Source organism: Phascolarctos cinereus, unplaced genomic scaffold (genome assembly GCF_003287225.1).
Source record: "Phascolarctos cinereus isolate Bilbo 61053 unplaced genomic scaffold, phaCin_HiC Scaffold_2;HRSCAF=192, whole genome shotgun sequence".
NCBI classification, from domain to species: Eukaryota; Metazoa; Chordata; class Mammalia; order Diprotodontia; family Phascolarctidae; genus Phascolarctos; species Phascolarctos cinereus.
The window spans coordinates 303,292,520-303,313,593 of NW_027555625.1; the positions used below are offsets into that span (position 1 = coordinate 303,292,520).

The 21,074-nt window shown below is 43.8% G+C and overlaps 1 protein-coding gene across 6 annotated transcripts in view; it reads right to left on the minus strand.

The window, feature by feature from the left end:
• The window catches only part of DAB2IP (DAB2 interacting protein), a 160,048-nt gene that overhangs the window by 26,244 nt on the left and 112,730 nt on the right, over positions 1-21,074 (minus strand). For all 6 annotated transcript variants that reach the window (XM_078150152.1, XM_078150151.1, XM_020967535.2 and 3 more), the window contains exons 3-7: positions 17,117-17,215; positions 14,585-15,136; positions 4,111-4,255; positions 3,667-3,811; positions 321-557 (exon numbers count right to left, since the gene is read on the minus strand). In XM_078150152.1, coding sequence (XP_078006278.1) covers positions 321-557; positions 3,667-3,811; positions 4,111-4,255; positions 14,585-15,136; positions 17,117-17,215 — 1,178 coding nt within the window. The remainder of the gene's footprint in view (positions 1-320; positions 558-3,666; positions 3,812-4,110; positions 4,256-14,584; positions 15,137-17,116; positions 17,216-21,074) is intronic.

Genomic DNA, 21,074 nt, shown 5'->3' on the forward strand with positions numbered 1-21,074 from the left:
CTGACTTGCTCAGGGACACACAGTCAGACCTTGTGAGAGATAGGATTGAATCCAGATCATCCTGGCTCTGCAGCTCAATGCTCTACTTCAGACTGCCTATTACTGTGAGAAGAGCCCTCAAACTGTCAGGGGCCACAGAGATGGGAGCTATCATTATTGGTTGTGACGATGATAACATAATGGTAGCAGGAGGTCTTTCTTGGGTTCCCATGAAGGGAGAGGTAAAGAGGGTGTGCGTGTGTGTGCGTGCGCGTGTGTGCGTGTGCGTGTGTGTATGTGTGTACCTACGCTTGTCTGTTACAGGGGGAGATTCTACTCACTTGGCAAAGTTGGCCAGGTTCTGGGTGACCTTGGCAATAAGGGTCAGTGTTCGAGCTGTCCGGTCGTCCGGGTACTCCTGGAGCAGGCTGAAGAGGGAAGGGGACATGATGGCAGGGCAGAGGAAACGCAGGAAGAGGGAGGCGCTGATGAGGCGCTCGCTGATGTCTGGCCGGCCCCGGTTACTACATTCCTGCCTCCAGGAGGCAAAGACTTCCTTCAGCTCCCGGGGGAAGACACTGTGGGGAAAAGAAAGGGAGCCCTGAGGATCACCCTTGGCTGAACTTCAGAGGTGGCATCAACCCACAGGCTGCCTCCACTGAAAGGAGCCCTGAACATGGACTTAAAGGAGCTTAGCGGCTCCTTTACTAACTAGCTGTGTCATCTTGGGAAAGTCCTTTTCTAAACCTCAGCTCCCTCATCTGCAGAGTGGGAATAATACTTTCCTGATGTCAAGCACTACAGAAACATGAGCTGTACTCTCACCTCACCTCTTAGGCCTCCTTCCTATCCAAATGGTGCCTGGGCCTGGCAAACAGCGAGGACAACCTAAACAAAGCCTTCTGGTCTCTTGGATACTGCTTCACTTTGTCAAAACAAATACTCATCCCTGAAACACCCTGTCACGGAATCATCAGGCCACATGACATGGCCCCGTTCCCTGAGTACAACCTCGGCTCTCCACAGAGCTCCAGTATAGCCATGAGACTCTTCAGCTTAAGGGCCAGTTAGAAGACAAGCTTAGTTTGGGGCAGAGGGTTCTCAGTGAGGAGGGCCAGAGGGTAATGCTGGAGTGATAGAGTCCCGCAAAATAGAAAGGGAGTCTAACTGGGAGTCAGAAGACCTTGCTTCAAATCTTGGCTCTGTCACATTCACTATATGACCCTGGGCAGGGCATGTGGCCTCCCTCTCTGGGTCTCAGTTTCCTTTTCTGTAAAGTGAAGAGACTAAATTACATAATCCCTAAATTCCCTTTCCTTTTTCATTTTCTTTATTCAAAGGTGACTTTGTGTTCTATCATTCTTAGTTCTAAGGTCTCTCCCAGTTCCAACACTGTGTTCTAAGGTTGTTTCTAGTTCCAAAATTCTACGTTTTAATGGATCTTCTAACATAAATTTTGGTGATCTATGTGCTAACACTGTGTTCTCTGTGTACTCTAAGGTCCCTTCTAGCTCTGACATTCTATGTTCTCTGTTCTTTTACAAACTAAGGTCCCTTCCAGCTCTGAGGATCTAGATTGGGGCCAGATTGTCGAAGGTATCAAATGTTAGGTGAAGGAGTTTAGACTCACATAGTGGATAATAAAGAACAAATGAAAGTTTACTTTTTGATCCACACCTCCAGAATATTTACTTGGCAGTCCTCAATCCTCACAAAGAGATAGGCTGCCAGATCACTCTCAGGAGTTGCCCCATCCCTCCATCTTCCTTCCAGTAGGGTTAGCCTGGCTTTTGTGCCCCACCCCATTCCACTTGCCTCTGAGCCCCCTGCTTAGGGCTTGCATAGGTCTCAAAAGGAAACCTGTCAGAACTAATCTGGGTGCATCAGCAGGGAGAAGTTCTCCTTCCTATAGGTCCTGGGAAACATCACTCTCCTCTGAGCTTTGAAGAGAGGAGGCAGTAATTGTTTTAACAAATCCTAGCATTGCTTTGTGTAGGGCCCAGGCCTATCATTCATCACACAACTTTCTTCTGGGAACCAGCAGCAGCTTGCTGAAATTCTGCTTACACTGAAACTTTCCAGATGTCCAAATCATGCCCTAATTATAACAATTTTTGGTTATTGTACAGCTTTCCAGCTCTCCCTCCCATAGCCCCGAACAGCCTGCAGACTCCACTGTACTATATAAAGCCTGGACTGATCTTTACCTTATCTTGCCTGTTCCACCAATCCCAGGCTTCCACCAGCTGGCTCCCATTAATTATTCCCTAGGAAAGGTGAGTGAGGAGGAGGTAGTGATGCTAGAAGAAAACACTGCCTGCCTAACTACAAACCCTCTCCTTCTCCTCCAGCCAAGAGGCTGGATTCAATGCTTCAGCATTCATTAGGTCCTCAGTATTGAATAAGGGGGATCTGTAGATAAGATGGAAACTACCCCTGCCTTCAAAGAGCTTCCAGAAGGGTTGTATTGTAAAGGAGTAAGAGCCCTGGCCTGGGGGCTAAGCTCCATTTTACCAGCTGAATGAGAGGCTAAGTTGCTTCTTAGGACCTCAAGGAAAAGGAAAGGATTGGAATAGGTGACCCCTCCCATCCCTTCTAGCTCTGACTCTCTATAGCTGGAGGTAGGGGGGACCGGAGAAGTCCCAAGAAGCTTGTTAAAGAGGGATATTTGTTGAAATCAATCTCTTTATTTCTTATGTGAATAAGTGTGATAAACTTTAGGACTTATTTCCTTTCATCTTGAAAAGTCTCTTTTATTTAAGTCTAAAAAGTTTTCCTTTCATAGTGAATAAGGAGTGTGGGAAGGGTTGCTGAAAGTTAAGGGATACAGGCACCAAATAAGGTTATGAACTTCTAAAGTTCAATTCCTTTGAGCCCTTTCGATCTCTACAAGGACATAATTTAAAGTAGCAGTCGGGTGTGGCGGCACATGACTGTAATCCCAACTACCCAGCAGGCTGAGGCTGGAGGAGCTCTGGAGTTTGGGAGTTCTGAGATACAAGGGCTTGCGCTGGGTGCCTGCACCAAGTTAAGCATACTGATACCATATTAATGTGAGCCACCTAGGAGGAAGGAACCATCAGGCTGCCTGAGAAGGGCTGAACCCACCCAGGTCAGAAATAGAGCAGATCACAACTCCCACATCAATCGGCAGTGGCATCAGGCCCACGAAGGGCCTGGGCAAGGAAGGCAGACCTAGTCTTAAACAAATCAATATGTCTAGTAATAGTGGGGTAAGACACATACCTAGTAAAAGCAGCAGTGATAACAACAGCTGACATTTAGCCACTGCTTTCTCTATTATAAAGTGTTTTAAAACCTATTATATTTAAAACCCATTATAATATTTCACCCTCATGACAGATAGTCCTATAAGGCAGCCAACATGATGTGACCTACAAACTGGAGGGAGCAGGGAACAGTGTGAATAACTTGGTAAGCCATTTGATGTTATAGGAACGGGCATGAGGATGTAGGGGTGAGTGAGAAGATGCTCTTTCTACCCCAGTCAGGAAGCTCCTCCTTCTCTGCCTTGCCAGGGGCCTCCCCTGCAGCCCCAAGGAAGTCGAGGGGGAGGGGCAGTGGCAGAGGAGGGGGCAAGGAGTAGCGGGCGGTGGGAGCTGCAGCGAGGGAGCAGCAGCACACAGCCGGGGCACTAAGGCAGAGGGTGGCATGGGGCACACTGACCAGTAGGAGCTGATGATCTTGCAGAAGGCCAGCTCGCAGCACATCTTCAGGTTGCTCTGGTGCTCAGGGAGGTCTGAGGATGAGCACTTGCTGGGGTCCACCTCGCAGTTCTCATCTGACTCATACAAAGCTTTGATAAACTCACCTGCAAAGAAATGTCCCCCACCACGGGCAGGTGGTGTGAGATCCCCTGGGCTGTGCGGGAGGACAGCTTTAGGTAACAATATCATTGAATTTGAGGTGTGGTGGTGGTGGTGGTGGGGGGGGTCTTCCCCCTTAGAATAAGAGCCACCAGAAAGCGAAGGCTCCATCTCCCTCTTACACCAGGGGCTTCTTCAGAGTATGAGCCAGGATTCGTCCTCCCCCCACCCCATTCTGGATGATACTTTAGGTCTCACACAGCCCCCCCCCCCCATCCCTGGCTCCATGTCCAGTGACACCAACCTAAGGCATCCTGCAGGTACTTCTGGCCCACCAGCTTAAGATATTCCTCAATGGCCTTGGTGGCTAAAGTGTTCTCTCGGAAGATGAGGTGCTCATTCTCCCCACAGCGGTCCACCTCGGACATCATCAGGTCTGTGAGGAAGTCCTGCAGAGGGGAGTGAATTGGGGGCCTGAGGGAGCACATCCTGTGGACAGCTCAGTCGTTGTCCAGGTGGGAAGTAGACAGGGCTTTTCCTGCCTAACAGTGGGGCTCCTCTTCTCACCACAACACAGCAGGTTCCTACGGTGAACCAAGATCCTTCAAGATCCCTATTAGGGTTAGAAGTGGGGTTCAAGTCTCTGGCAACACAGTATAGTGAGAGATATGGGATCCAGAGGCCTGGGGGCATACCTCTCCTGAAACACTTACTGCCTGGATGGTCATGGACCAGTCACTTAACTTCTTTAGGGGTCCAGCTAACACAAAATGAGGACCAAAATGTCTGCTCTACCTATTATGAGGCAAATGCTTCATCAATCTTAAAGCAGAATACAAACATGAGTTATTTTGTGTCACCACTACTTAAAAGTCTAATAAGGGAGAAGGGGACCCAACTTCAGGCCTCTGGCCACCCCCATTTTCTGCCCAGTTTCCCGGGATTTTTCCTCTCTTGACTTTGGGTAGAGGGATATTAAAGAAGGCAATTTGGAACCAAGTCAGACCCTCTCAGGTTCCCTGGGTCCCCTCACCAGCATCTTCCTACTCTAGTTTGAACCAAGATCTAAAATCTTCCTGTTCTAGTCTGAACCAAGATTGTAGGATTTAGAACTGATAGGGACCTTAGAGATTAGCTAGTCCAACATCTCTATTTTACAGATGAGGAAACTGAGGCCCATAGAGGCTAAGTAACTTGCTCAAGGTCACACTGCCAGTAAATAGCAGTGTTGATCTTTGAACCCAGGTCCTCTGATTCCAAATCCTGTCTCCCCAAGGAAGGAAAAAAAAATTCCTTGCAGGGACCAGAACTGAACCAGTCCCCATCTAATCTTTGATAAGCACATGCTCAAGCTCACTCAGCTTTGACCCAATTGGTATGTGTACAGTAAACAGGTTTAAACTACAAGCAAGAAGACCATCCCCTCCCTCTCCTGATAGAACTCTAGAGGTTCTCGAGCCAGGTCTCCCTCTGCTGCCACCACCTCTGCCAGGTGGCTTCTAAATTCACAAGTCTGATTTCTGAGAATTTTAGAGGCCAATGTCCCCTTTGGCTCCAATGCCCGCTGAAGTCTCAGAGAGGGCTTTGAGAACTTGGGTTCTGCTGAGGAGAGGTGGCAGCTAAAGTTGCTGAGATGCCTCTCCTTGCTTCTCCGGTCCTTATCCAGTCAAACTCAGCTACAGGGCAATGGCCTTCCTACTTTGCTCTAAGCCAAGACTGTTCCAAGGGGGTGGCTTCCAAGGGTGGGGATTTGGGGGAGACTGAGGAGGTAAAAGGGAGGATATGTGGAGGAGAGACATGGAGACTCAAGAGAGCCATGATAGCTTTCTACTCAGCACTTAATACAGTGCCTGCCACACAGTAGGCACTTAAATGTTTGTTGATTGATCACAGATATCTGAAGGGCTGTCATATGGAAGAAGAAATATACTTCTTTAGCTTAGCCCAAGAGGGCAGAACTAGGACCAATAGGTAGAAGTTATAGGGAAGCAGATTCTGTCTCGCATTTTAAGGAACAACTTAATCAGAACTATTCTGAAATGTTGTCTGGATAAGTAATGACCTTCTCATCACTGGCAGTGTTCAAGCAGAGGGGGGAATGGTCATCTGCTGTGGATGCTGGAGAGGGGATTCCTACATGGAGTATGGAGTTGGGTGCGACTGCCTTTAAAAAAGTCTTCTTCAACTCTATTCTAGAATTTTAAAATTCAGAGAATTTGGGGATTCTAGGATTCTAAGATTAGAGGATTCTCCATTCCATGGCTGCCCAGGAAACCAACCAGCCATGTGGTAGCACCAGGGAGAGCCGCTTTCGCTTTCTTAATAGGACTGAACTTTGTGCCTTTGTGTTTTTCACTACAGAGAATCAGATCCCCTTCACAGCATGTTTCTGGGGGAAACACCAAGAGGGGAAAACCTCCCCTCAGCAGGAGAGGCTTAAAAAAGAAACCCACCAACACCCATCTATTCAGAGCTGCCTGTAAAATCCCTGTGGGTACAAAGCCCCCCTTCCTCCTCCTTTCACTCCCACAATTAGCTCTCCTGGTTTCTGGGTATGAGAGGGGTGGGGGGTGGGGGTGGAGTTTCCTTAAAAGAGAGAAGAGAAACTGGTAACAAGGAAAGCCTTCTAGCAACACAGGAGAGAGTAGGGAAGGAATAGGTATGGGATGAGAGAAGATGGATATACTGAACAGAACAGGAGTGAGGAGAGTAGCAAGAAGAAAGTAGTGGGAGAAAGGGGAAAAGAGATGGTGAAGACAGAGAAAGAAAGGGAAAAAAGAGACAGAGAAAGAAGGAAAGTGACTTGTCCAAAGTCACACAAATCAGGGTTATCCTCCCAACCCCCAGACTGGTGTACTTTATAAATTTGGCTCTGTTCTTCTAAGTCTCTTCACAAAATTAATCAATCAACAAACTTTTATTAAGTACTTACTATGTGCCAGGCACTAGCATAACAATATAAAAACGACACAGTCCCTGTCCTCAAGGAAAATCTAGAAGGGACCTTAGGAGATCATCTAGCCCAACCTCATTTTGAAGATGGAAAACTACCGGATTGGAAAATAAGACAAAACATAAACTCTTTATAAGAGCAGGTAACACACACACACACACACACACACACACACACACACACACACACACACACACTTTTTTGCCTTTACTTCCCTAGACTAGAACTTAGCATGTTACAGGGCAATTTCAAGTGCTTAATAAACGCACATTAATTTGAGAAGATAAAAATGGCAAATGTTGGAGGGGGTGTGGAAAGATAGATGCACTGATACATTGTTGATGGAGCTATTCCTTCTAGAAGAAACTGTACTAAAAAAGTCACTAAATGGAAAAAAAAAACTTATTGACTCAGCAATACTATTACTAGGCATATACCTCAAGGATATCAAAGAGAGAGAAAGGAAATGTCCCATATAGACAAAAATATGTACATGAGCACTTTTTGCTTCAACAACAAACGGGATGGGAAATGGATACTGGTCACCTGGGGAATGACTAGACTGGCACATGAATGTAATGGAGTAAATTATTTCACCGTATGAAACTATGACTATGAAGAATTCAGAAAAACTGGGAAAGACTTATCTGAACTGATTCATAGTGAAGTAAGAAGAACCAGGAGGATAATTTACATTATGTCCACAATAATGCAAAGGAAAACAACACTGTAAGACTTCAAAATTCCAATAAGTTCAATGATCTATTTTGATTTCAGTGGACTGATTGTGAAGCACAGCTGGTAGGCCATAGGGACAGACTGAGGTGCAGACATGGCCGGTGTATCCATTTGTTTTGCAAGGCTGTACTTATTTGTTATAAGGGATGATATTTAATGATATTTGTTATATCACTATATAACATATATTTTATTATTATTAATAATATATATTATTATATGATATATGATAATACATATAAATAAACAAATATAATTTAATGATATCTTAAAAGAGTACCAATAAAACATTTTCAGAATGGGGAAACTGATTTGCCTTCTGAATTTAAGGTTTCAGGATTTGAAGTCTATGGTTGATTAGCAGTTATTCTGTAGCTATACGGTCAAACTCATGCCTTCAAATAAATATGAATACCTGCACATATACATACACATATGTACATATACACACAACACATACACACACCCCTTTCATAGTGGAGCTCCAGTTTTCTGTGGCTGAGTTAACCCAGGTGTGAGGGATTCCCCCCTAGGAAATATTTCTTGAGACACCTAACTCTCCTTCTATAATTACATTGCATGGGGGCCAGCATCAGTGCCACCTTCATCTCCCAGGACTTACTAGACAGATTAAGACAGTTCCATTGGGATCCTATTCTGTGAAAAACAACATCTCTGACAATCCCTGAGACTCCAATCTTTTCTAATTCCAGGCCAAACTGACTTTCAGAAAACACGAAATACCCAAATCCAGATGGTCCAAACAGTATGGCAGAAGGACCTCTCCCTTTACAGAGAGCCCTGTCAATTCAATCCACAGAATCCCAGGAGAGAAGGGCTCCTTATCAGGGATGCAATAGAAGGTCCCTGTACTAGGTGGGAGTTCAGACCAGACAATTTCTCGGGTCTCTTTCAATGCTAAGAATTTAAGTACAGTACAGTACAGGGGGAAAGTGCCAACCTGGAAGTCAGGAGACCTGGGTTCTAATAATGATTTGGAAGCTAAATAATTGTGTGACCTTGAGATAATGTTGATGCTTCAGTTTCCTCATCTGTAAAAAAAGGATGGGGTCTCTGAGTTCTCTTTCAGTTCTGACATTCCATGAACATTCCCTTCAAGCTCTAAGGTTCTATCACCCCATCTGTGACTGCAGATAGGTTCCAGTCCCCGCTCTGTCACTAACTAAAATGTATCATCTTGGGAAAGTCACTTTCCTTCCCTGGGACTGGTTCCCTAAGGTTCTTTCTGGTTGGGGACACTCTGTGTTCTAAGGTCTCTTCCAACTCTGACATTTCAGAGTGACGTGAAGGGACTTTAAAGAAGCAGAGATGGAGCGATATCGTAAAAACAACACTAGACTGAGGATGACAAGAGGCAGATAAAACCTTCCCTGCTTCCACCTGGGGGTTTCCCTACAGGATGGGCATTGATCCTTGACAGCAAGGCCAAGGCATGGTTCTCTCCATCTATCCTCAGTCCTTCCTTTCTCACTGAAGGCTGAGCCCTTCCTCCCACTGACTTGCCCCAGGTGTCAGCACTGTGTATATCAAAGCTGGCTTCCCCAAAGGGCCCTCACTCTGAGCAACACCGTCTTTCTCCCTCTCCAACTCTGCCACTGTTACTTAAAGGATCCAAATTAATTTTCATGAGTGCTGTAACAGGATTAAACTCTTGGGCTGAGCCCTGGAAGGCCAAGAAGCTCCAGGCGGCTAGATTGGTTGGTGTTTTATAGCCTGGTCGTGGTAACTGAAATGTTGGTCTGATAATGGGGACCCTGACACAGCCATAACTCTGGGGGTAGCCCAGAGGAACATTGTCAGGGTGGTAGAAGTAAAAGGCTGGCTCTTGGGTATCACAAAATTGCAGGATTTTTTTTTTAAACTGGGAGAAGCTTTAGAATAGAGAATGCTAGAACACAGTGTTAAAATTTTAAAGGATTATAGAGATAGTCTAACCACCTCATTTTATAAATGAGGATACTGAGGCATCATAAGGGGCAGTGACTTACCTAAGGTCATAAAGCTAGTAAATGGTAGAGCTGGGATTACACCCTGGGAGTAGAGAGACCCTGGGTCTCCTGACTCTTGGTCCAGAGCTCTGCTTGGAGATCTCTTAAGACAGAATAAGCCAGGCATCAAAGTCCCTCTCTACCCTTCCTACTATCAACATACAAATTTACATGCAAACGCAAAAATATCCTTGACCTAGAAACAAATAAAAAATATATGTTTACCTTTGTAATTAAATGTTTATCTCATATTTAATGCCTTGAGCCACAGACCTTATCCTCCCTTCTTCTTAAAGCTCAGGGCTTTCTTTGAAAGTTGTTCTCCCTACGCCATTCCCCCCAACACACACACACCCACACACATACACCGCCCCCCACATATATTTTCCTAGAAGCCATGAAGAACCCCTAATAGACTTAATGGCTGGTGCTTACAGCGCTGCTCAATGGGGAGAAATGATTCCTCCGCCATTCTCTTTGGGTGACCATTTGTACTCTGGTCATTGAGGAGTTGAGCCTCTTAGGAACCTATTTCTTATCTGTTTCTTCTCCTTTTAAGGTGGAGGAAAAAAAAATCCATCTGAGAACTCATTTTCCCAAAAGGTCATTAAACCTGTCCAAGGCACTGTGGTGTAGTGGAAAGACTACTGGCTTTAGAATCAGAAGACCTGGGTTTCAGTCTTGGCACTGTTATTTGTTAGTTGTGTGACTTTGGGAAAGCCACTACTCCCAGAACCACTGTTTCCTCATGTATACAATGAAAGGGTAGATTCAATCTTATCACCGATCTCTTGGACCATCAGCAAGGCTTTGGGGAAGGAATACTAGATTTGAAATTGGAAGGAACCTAAGAGACACCAATGTCTTAATTTTTTTGATGGAGGGAGGGAGGTCTAGACTTGTGATTTGATTAGTGTAGGGAACTACTGTGGTGGTGAGGATAAAGCCCAGCAATTAGCCAGCAATTTACATTCTTAGAGAGTTCCCTGGGGTACTAAAAGGTGAAGTGACTTAACCAGAGTCACATGCCAGTAACAGCTGAAGATCAGGACTCAAACCCAGGTGTGACTTCAGGACTATCTCTTGCCTCTGCTCCACGCTAATAACACCCCCTCCCCTGATTTTATAGATGAAGAACTGAGGCTCCGAGAGGCAAATGACCTGCCCAAGATCTTACATACAGCTGATACTAGCAAAACAGAAACAGGGGCAATCATTTACAAAAAGGAAGGTTTGACATTTCAACCTCTACAGCAGCTTTGCCTTACTGATAGCATCAAGGAAAACATACTGCCTGGAGCACTAGCACAGGGAATGAATGACTGTGACCTTATGAGCTCAGGCAGGCAGAACACCAGGATCACACTCTTCACTTCTTATCCCACAGCAAGCATTAGTTATGCCTCTCCCCCCCCCCCCCGAATGATTGCGTGTGTAAAGAGTGAAAAAAGCTTTTTGAGGGATGTTCTGGTAGTGATTTATCCTATGAGCTGCATAGTCCAAAGGCTGATTCTTCCAGGTCCATCAATCACATCTATTCAATGTGCTATTGTGGTTTTTGAAAGGGATATGAGGCTTTTTTTTTTGGTGGGGGGAGGGAACAAGAAAGGGGGGAAGGGAAAGAGAGGGACTAAGGTACTAAGAAAACTAAACCAAGATTTAGTTACCTGGATCCCAGCCATTATTCTTGGCCTTGAAGGGTAGGGTGCAATAGTCTGGGACGCAGGCTTAAATCAAGGCTTAAAGATGGAGAACATAAACTCAAAAATGTTAGCACCGAAAGGGACCTTAGACATCGGCCAGCCCAACTCCTTTGTGTGAAAGGGAAGGAAACTGAGATTTAGAAAGTGAAAGGTAGGGGATACATTTACCTTACATTTCCCACAAAGGTGCTAATATGATATGGGATCACAGGGCCTGGGATCAAATCCTGGCTCAGTTACTTGTTACTCTATGATTTCGGACAAGTACTTAACCTTGTTCATCATCTGTAAAATGAGGAGGTTAGAACGGATCATTCTTAAGGTCCTTTCCCTGCTCTAAATCTTATGATCAACAATCTAATTATATTTAAATATGAGACAGGCAGGTACTCCTCCAGGGACAGTTGAATTGATGGATTCGAGACAGAGATTGAGTCCCTAGTGTATTTATCAGAGCAGTGAATAGGCTTAGCCATAGATCTTATTTCTACCCAAAGCCTGGTTTGATAGGGCTATTTTTTTTTCTTGGCACTTGGTACTAAGTTTCCCTTCAAGTGAACGTCAGGCCTAAGGGAGGAAAAATCTGGCTTCTCTAAATATGAGCTGAGGTTTGTCCCTTTCTTTCCTGTTCCATAAGGTCTGAAGGCAGCTGCCATCCCTGGTTCACATGACTCACAAGATATCCCCTACAACTGTAGATCAACTATCACCCATTTTAGAGAGTAGATGACTGAGGCACTAGTTGAAAAATCACCCTCCTTAGGCCACAAGGTGAGGTAACCTAGCCAAGCACAGGTACTTTTCCCAGTGTCTAATCTAAGGATGGCACAGATTGACTTGGTTTGGGGTTTGGCCCCCAAGAAGGAGGAGGAGGAGAAACAGACCTCCTTCTTTATGGAGGCATAGACCAGAAGCAGGGTGAGTGTGAGCATGATACGAGTCAGGGGAATATGTGACATATGAGGGAGACACATCAGAAGAGCAGAAAGAGTAGTAGAAAGAGAGTCACAAAATCCGTGTTATATATGCACAGAATATTAAAGCTAGAAGGAGTCGGAGGAGATCATTGGTTCAACTCTACTCATTTTATGAAGTGAGGCCCAAACAGAGAAGCAACTTGTCCAAGGTTGCTAATACACAGCAGGACTCAGATCTAGGTCTTTTGACCCCTATCCTATTGCTCTTTTTACTACATCACACTGACTCCCCCAGTGTTTCATGGGCAGCTCTGCTTCTCATGCTAAGGTCGTATGGAGGATGTCCTTAAGTGTGAGCAAGTGACTTCCTTTTTGACCCTCTCCAGAGCAGGAAGAGCTAACGTCAGAGGTCTGAGACCCAGGATAATGGCTGCTGACCCAGCTTCCAGAAGCAAGGTCTAACCAGATCAGAAGTGGTGGCAGCAGCCCCTCCTCTCCCATCTTGAATACCAACCATTTCTGATGGCATTAATCCTCGGTAATGAGCAGGTACCAGCAGGTTCCGCAGAGCCGGCAGGGGAGAGACGGTTTCCTACTTGCCCAACAAATTATCCTCCTCCCCAAGTGCTGACTAACCTTCTTAGATGAAGAGTTCAGTTAATTGGGACTCTGACAGGGGCTTTGATCTGGGTATACTCAAAGGAGAGGAGAGGCAGCTTGTCTTGGTAGAAAGAGCCCAGCCCTTGGAGTAAAGAGATTGCATTTTGTCATTAACTCACTGTGTAACCCAGGGCAGGACAGTTCCCTTTTATGGGCCTCAGTTTCTCAACTTTTACCCTTCAGTAAAATAGAGGGGCTTGACAAAGTGATCTCTGAAATCCCTTTTAGTGCTGCTAGTCTATAAGAGTAAGAAAGCTCAAGTGCCTAACTTCCAATATAGGCACCTGATTTCAGGGAGGAAGAAGTCCCCACAACATCATCCCTGTCCCTTAACATATTAGACTGGGACTGCAAATCCTACAGCAATCATAGTCCTTCCCCAGAGGCAAGAACCTAGAAGTAATATTTAGCCCCACACCTGCTGTGTGCACTTTCAACCTGGATGTTGGGTCTGACGTCAGAGTTACTTCTCTAAGCTTCAGCTTCACCACTAGTGCTGTGGACAAAGAAGGCCCCAACAGGTAGGAATTTCATCAGAAGTCAGCTTTGGAATAGTGAAAATTGCATTAGGAGTCACACCTGAGCTTTATTCCTAGCTCTGTCACCTTGGATATGCTCATTTACCTTGTGGAGACCCCATTTTCTCACCTATAAAATGAGGATGTTTGTCAAGATCGAGTTCTAAACCTTTTTTTGTGTTGGGGTCCCCACTTTGGCAGTCTGGTGAAGCATACAGACCCTTCTTAGAATGATGTTTTTCAAATGAATAAAACACACATGATTACAAAGGGAAGCAATTACATTGAAATGCAGTTATCAAAAAAAAAATACATACATACACACACACACACACACACACACACACACACACACACACACACACACACACACACACACACATATATCACTAAAGTTAATAGACTCCCCCACCCAGTTAAAAATCACTGGATTACATGGTCTCTAAGGTCCCTCAAACCCCTTACAACTATGTGTTATGGTGGACACAGCACCAGGTCTGGAGTCAGGAAGACCTGAGTTCAAGTTTGGCCTCAGATACTCACTAGCTTTGTGATGCTGGACTCTGCTTCAGTTTCCTCGACTGTAAAATGGTGATAACAGTACCTACCTCCCAGCGCTGTTGTGGGGCTCAAATGAGATAATAACTAGAAAGTGCTTAGCACAGTGCCTGGCACATAGTAAGAGCTCTATAATATAAATGTATTTATATTATATATATAATATATAAATATAATATATATAAAATATAATATTTATATTATATATAAATATTATATATAAATACAATATATAAATATATAAATTATATATAAATATAATTTATAATATTTATATTATATGAATTAAAATACATAAATGATATATAAATATATAATATATTAAATTTATAATATGAATAAGTATAAATATAATATAAAGAGCTAGCTATTATTATTACATTCATTCTGTGTTCTATATTTTATCACTCCATGTTCTAAAGTCTCTTCCAGTGCTGAAATTCAATGTTCTAAGGTCCTTCCAGCTCAACATTTTATGTTTCATGTTCTAACATTCTGTCTCTGTACTCTCTCCTTGGAGAGAGGGAGGGAAAGTAAACTCTGGGTGATGACTGGCTTGTCTACACATCTCCTATAGGACTCCAATCCCTGAGTCAAGCACAATAAGTAAGAAAGCAGACTGCTTTCCATAGGACTCTGTGTGTGTGTGTGTGTGTGTGTGTGTGTGCTATACACATGTACCTAGCTGGGGCCATGAAGGACATGCAGGGTTTGGCTTGTACCTTTGCCTTCCCAGTGCTCTGCAGGATGTGCACCAGGGCTGACGCCATCTCCTCCTTGTTCTTGACGCTCAGCACAGGTTCCAGCGCAGAGCACAGAGCCATATAGTTGTTGGTGATATACTCAGCAAATTCCTTATACATCTCCATAGGGAGGATGCTGACAGTCTGGTATCGGGACTTGATACGGATCATGGGGCCAGGACTCTTGCCCTTGGGGTTGGGTGTCACTACAGGGTACCATTTCTCCACAAACTGCCGCCCCGACACCGAGGCCACGGCCAGGTTCACCAGCCCCAGGTAGTTGTTCTTGTCCTTCTTCTTCTTCTTGTCAGTCTCCTTGTACAAGTGCACTGTGATATTCCTGAGTGGTGGCAGATTATTGAACTCAAAGTGTTCCCCCCAGAAGACATTGTCTGTCTTTAGCTTACATGTAGTCCGTGCATAAAGGACATCATCCAGGCACAGTTCACATAAATACTTCTTCTTGGCTGGGAGGTCCTTTGCTTCGATGACCCAGAGCTTCAGCATGTGCTCCACCCTCCGACTGTTGTCCTAGGGAGCACATGGACAGTCAGAGAGATTAGGCAGAGAGCAATGATTCCCCTTCCTCTCCACTATACACTCCAACCAACCCATTGGCAAATGTGGTCCCCCTCCTGTACTTTTTTTTTCAAATGGCCCAGCTAACCAGAGTTAATTTGAGTCATAAAATGTCAGAGCTGGAAAAAAAAAACAACCTTAAAACATATTATGTTAAAGCAGAGAACTCAGAATTTTGGAGCTGGAAGAGATGTCCGAAATGAGAACAAAGAACACAGAATGTTATAATTGAGTCTGTGGAAAACAGAATATTAGAACACAAAACAAAGAATGTTAGACCTAAAATTGACCTTAGAGGTCATCTTGTCCAACCTCTTCATTTTATAGACTGAGAAACTAAGGCCCAGAGAAAGGATAATTCATCTCCTTTGGCTGTCTGAAATTGAAATTGCCAAAATGTACTGTGAATTTGGTATCAAAAGAAGAGTAGATTAGTGGGTCTTCTATAAACCCCTTTCCTTCCACTTTCTAGATTGTCCTTAACCTCATGTCTTGAGTGAGAAACAAATTAACTTAAGAAGATACATGGCCAACAATAATGTCTTGTGGAAAATTAGGCAGAGAAGCCGCATCTTTTTGGGGTCCTGAAACAGTAAGGGAGATTGTTTTAACAGAGTTGTATAAAAGGAGTTAGCAGGTCACTGTAAAAAGATGAGTAGACTGAGAATCAGGGGATTCAGGTTTTAATCCTTCCTTACATCACAAACTAGACCTTGGCTGATTCATTTAATGTTCTCGGGCCTCACAGTCCTCACTTGCTCAATGAAAGAGTTGGATTAGATGATGCTTAAGGTCCCATCAGGTTCTAACATTTTATGCTCTATGTTTTCACATTTCATGTTCTAAAATATCTTTCAGCTTTAACATGCTAATGTTTTTCACTTTCTTTTTTAAAAATCCCTTCTAACTTCAACTTTCTACGATTTTTCTGACTTCCAATGAATAGGACTTTTCATTCTATTCCTCAACAGTAGGGAGTGGGGCGGGGTGGGGGGGAGAGACAGGGAGGAAAAGAGGGAGAGAGAAAGAGAGAGATTACAAAGAATCTGAAATGGACACCAGAGAGTTTTAGGGAGAATGGAGGCATGGTAGAGAAAGGGAATGTTTAGAAAGAGCATCCACACTTCCTAGCAGGTTTTTAAAACCTCTGCAAGTACAATTGTTTCTGAGAGTCACTTTGGAGATTTCAACCATGGCTGAAAAACATTTGTCTCCCCATTAAATGTGGGGATCTCTAGGATGAGATGGGGCAGATAGGTGGCGCAGTGGATATAGTGCTGGGCCTGGAGTCAGGAAGACTCATCCTTCTGAGTTCAAATCTGGCCTCAGACACTTACTAACTGTGTGACCCTGGGCAAGTCACTTAATCTTGTGTGCCTCAGTTTTCTCATCTGCAAAATGCGCTGGGGAAGTAAATGGCAAGCCACTCTAGTATCTTTGCCAAGAAAACCCAAAATGGAGTCATGAAGAGTTGGACAAGACAAACAAGTGAACAACAACAGAACTAGAATGAGATGCCAGGGAGCATTTAATATCAATGTGGCTAATTTGATATTGTACTCCCAATGCCAGGAGACATAGGTGGAAAGGGACCTGGATGTCCAGTACAATGTCAAATCACGGACCAGCATATATGTCAGGACAGTGCATTTTATCATCCTGCCCAGTCCTGTACCTCCACACACAACTTCCCTTAACCCATTCCTGAGATAATTACTTCCTTCCACATTCCTGTGTTCTCTTCCTTGGCATTTCCACCCTTCTGCACCTCTGCAGATCTAATCTCAATCTCCCCACCTGGGTAGAGATGACATAGACTGCCACCAGGGTTGAAGTCTGACTGAAGCAGGGTGTTTCCCACAAATGGCACTGTGGTCCCAGGGGGGAGAGGAGATTCAGGGACCAAGCCACTCACTCGATTCCAGATTTTACCTTGTTAGGATGCACAGCTCGACGAAGGTTCTCCATCCATTTATCCCGCTCGGCTGCGGATCGGCAGGAAAAACACTTACTTCCTGAGGAAGTTGTTACCTGTATGGAAAAGAACAGGGATGGTGTGATAACCAAAGAGGTAGCCTACGTTTACATGCTTGGCAGCTCCAAGGACATAGAATGCCTGGGAGATACACATGGGCACACACACATGCATGCACATATATATATATATAGTGTGTGTGTGTGTGTGTGTGTGTGTGTGTGTGTGTGTATATATATATATATATATATACATATGTACATACACACACACACATGCACGGAAGGGGGAAGGATGCCCTCTTCCTTTCCTAAGGAACTGCCTTCTTAATCAAACATTCTCAGAATATCAAAAAGGGAAATGACCTTAGAGATCACCCAATCATTTAGAGTTGGAAGGGACCTCTGAGACAGTTTAGTCTAACCCCCTTCATTTTATATATGAAGCAACTAAAGCTCAGAGAGGAGAAGGAAACCTATGAAGGTAACACAGCTAAGTAGAAATTCCCGAATTCTATCCCAGGTCTGGTGACTCTGGTCCAGCACTCTTGTTTCCTCTCTCATTTAACACAAAACTTCTTTATCTTACACACTGAGGAAATTGAGAGGGCAGACCTGTGAACAGATTCACATCAGGTCTTCTGACTCTAAGATCCCAATCCAACACCACCTAAAAGGATATTTACACCCATTCAAAAACTGTTCTCCTATCCACAAGTCTGGTAAATAATATAGTCCATGTTGTTCTAATTTTCTTGTAAAATCTCTCTTTATATCTAGGTCATGTATACATTTTGACCTCATCTTGGCAAATGGTGTGAGATATTGGTCCATGCCCAGTTTCTAATATACTGCTTTCTAGTTTTCCCAACAATTTTGAGGGGAGGGAAGAAAAAAAAAGAAATTTACATGATAATTTTGTTGTATATTTGAAAGGAATAGCAAGTCATGCATAGTAGATTTGCAATTTCATGTACAACCATCTTTTTTGTTGTACTATCCTATAGAAATGCTTATTTTATTCCATAAATTAAAAATAAAATAAAAAAAGAAAGGATATTTAGACCTTAGAGGTGTAAGGAGCTTAGAACTTATGTAGTGCAGCCACTTCACGTTACAGATAAGGAAATGGAGGTTCAGAAATGGGAAGTCACTAGTGCAAGGTTACAAAAGTAATAGATAGCAGAGTCAGAATTAAAACCCAGGTTTTCTGGCTCCAAATTCAGGCTGTTTTTCACTATACCATGCTGCCTATCTGAAGGATTATGAACAACAATTATTGCCACAATAATAATAATTCACAATTACATAGTGTTTTAAGGTTTGCAAAGTGCTTTTCTCACAACAGTCTTGCAAAGTACTAGCAAGGGTTACAAATCTAAAAGTTATAGGATGTTTGCCTGGGAGGGACCTTAGAGATGCTCTTATCCAGGCCACTCATTTTACAGAGGAGGAGATGGATGCTCCAAAAGGGGAAATGACTGGCCTGGGGTCACACAGTTAATAAGTAAAAGAGACTCAAAGCCAGCTCTCCTGAGTCTAAATCTGGGCTGTTTCTACCACAGCACAACCCATCAGGGAAGAGAAAGCAGACAAGGGCCAGGAAGGAGCAGCAAAACAAAGTCTCACACACACACACACACACACACACACACACACACACACACACACACACACACAGAATCTCTCCCAGAGCCACAGCTCCCTAGCAGCTTCTGACTTGCTGTCCCATAAGAGATGCTCTCTTCTTCCTCCTCTTCCACCAGCACCATCTAAACGTACCTGACTGGCAGAGGGGCAGTCTGTTCTGGGGGGCCAAGTACCATATCATGAGTTTGCAGGGACCAGAAAGGAAAATGCAGGACTCATTAATTTCCATGATGCAACTTATTTACATGACTATATCCATCCCTCAGATGGATGGTTCCACTAATTAAGCATAATTACCAAAGGGGTTCATCTTTCGAGAAATGATCTCCAAGTGGGGGCTAAAGGAACTAATGGAGAAGAAAGAAGGAGAAGCCAAGTCACCGGCACAGTTCCATCCTCAGTGCCTGAGACGTAGAGCCTTTGGAGTCGCCCATAGACCACTACTGTATTCCTGAACGTAGGCCCACTCTGAGACTGATTCATCTGGCCTTCTGTTGAGCGAAGCTCATCAGAATGGGGCCAGCCCAACTCAGAGAGCATTTCAGGAGAGACAGAGATTTATTTTATTTTGTTTTTTCTTAGGGTTCTAGAGCCATTCCTTTTTTTAAAAAACTATTTTTAATTTATGGAATAAAATAAGAATTTCCATAACACAGTATAATAAAAAAGACAATTGTACATGAAACTGCAAATTCGCTATGTACAATTTGCTATTCCTTTTAAATATATAATAAAGTTATCATGTAAAATTTCTTCCCCTCTCCCTTTTTATTTCTTCCCTCAGCCCCAAGTTGATTGGAATAATAATGAGGAAGATGACAGTAGCTCACCTTTCTATAGTGCTTTATAATCTACAAAGCATTTTCCTTCCTTCCCATTACTGTACTGTACCTCTACTGTCATTCCCATTTATCATGGGAAAACTGAATCTCTAAGAAGTTAAGCAAGACGCTCAAATGATAAGTGCTTTGTTAACCTTAATGTGTTGTGTAACTGTCACTCATTTATACAGTAGTATAAGTTTATATAGTAGTAACAACTATAGTAGCAGTTATTATACTTGGTCTAAATCTACAATTTCAGTGGTGTAGGCAAGCCCTTCTATCAATGCTAATCAGCAACCATTCTATAGGTTACAGTCTTGGAGAGTGTGCTACAGCAATGAGAAGTTAAATGACTTGTCCAGGGTCACAGAGTTAATGTGTCAGAGGTGAAACGTGAACCCTAACTCCAAAACTACATCTATGGGCTATAGTAGTGGTGCTAAACTCAAATAAAAATGGGGCCACTAAACTATGTATCAGGATCCCTGCAGACTTAGAAAACTACACATCTACATTATTTATGTTCTATCCTAGGACAGCTAGGTGGCACAGTGGATCAAATGCTGGGCCTGGAGTCAGGAAGACCCAACTTCAAATCTAGCTTCAGATACTTAGTAGGTGTGTGACCCTGGGCAAGTCACTCACCCTGTTTGTCTCAATTTCCTTATCTGTGAAATGGTCTGGAGAAGGAAATGGCAAATCACTCTAGCATCTTTGGCAAGAAAACCCCAAATGGGGCCATGAAGAGCTGGGTGATGGACAACAACAAATGTTCTATTGTATTAAACAATGCATTTTAACCCAGTTCAGTGAGCAGGGTGTTTGACTCCTCTGTGCTGCCTCTCATAATTATCCCTGAATTACTTGTTACTTGTACAAGACAAAACAGATACTAAGCGAAGAAGTTAGGATTTAAATCTAGGTCTCCTGATTCTCAGTCTAGCATTTATTCTCTTTTCTCACACCGCCTCCCTCAGAGCCCAGCCCTCATACACCATTCTACCAAAGCATTTATATATGTTATCTCGTTTGGCCCTTAAAGCATCCTTATGCAGCAGGCTAAGAATTAACATATCTACTTTACAGATGAAGAAAACTGAAGTTCAAAGAGAGAATAAAGGGCTCATCAGCACTGACACAGTTGAAGAGAGCAGAATTCTCCGAAGGGCTCAATAACCCTCTCTTTCTCCCCTGTTCCCTGTCCCATCCCAAGCCACAGGGAGCTCTACAGGGAAAAGGAAGGTTCTGGTTCTGAGCCTCCCAGAGGGATCCAACATCTTGGCTGAATGAGAGGCAGCTCTCCCTTCCCACTCCAGGCCGGGCAGGGCAGAGAGAAGTTAGATTCTGCCTCTTCTTCCACTTCAGCTGAAAGCAGTTTCTTCTGGATTGTTTTCTGCTGTCCCAATGGCATCAACTATTCTTAAGTGATGGGAGTGAGAGAA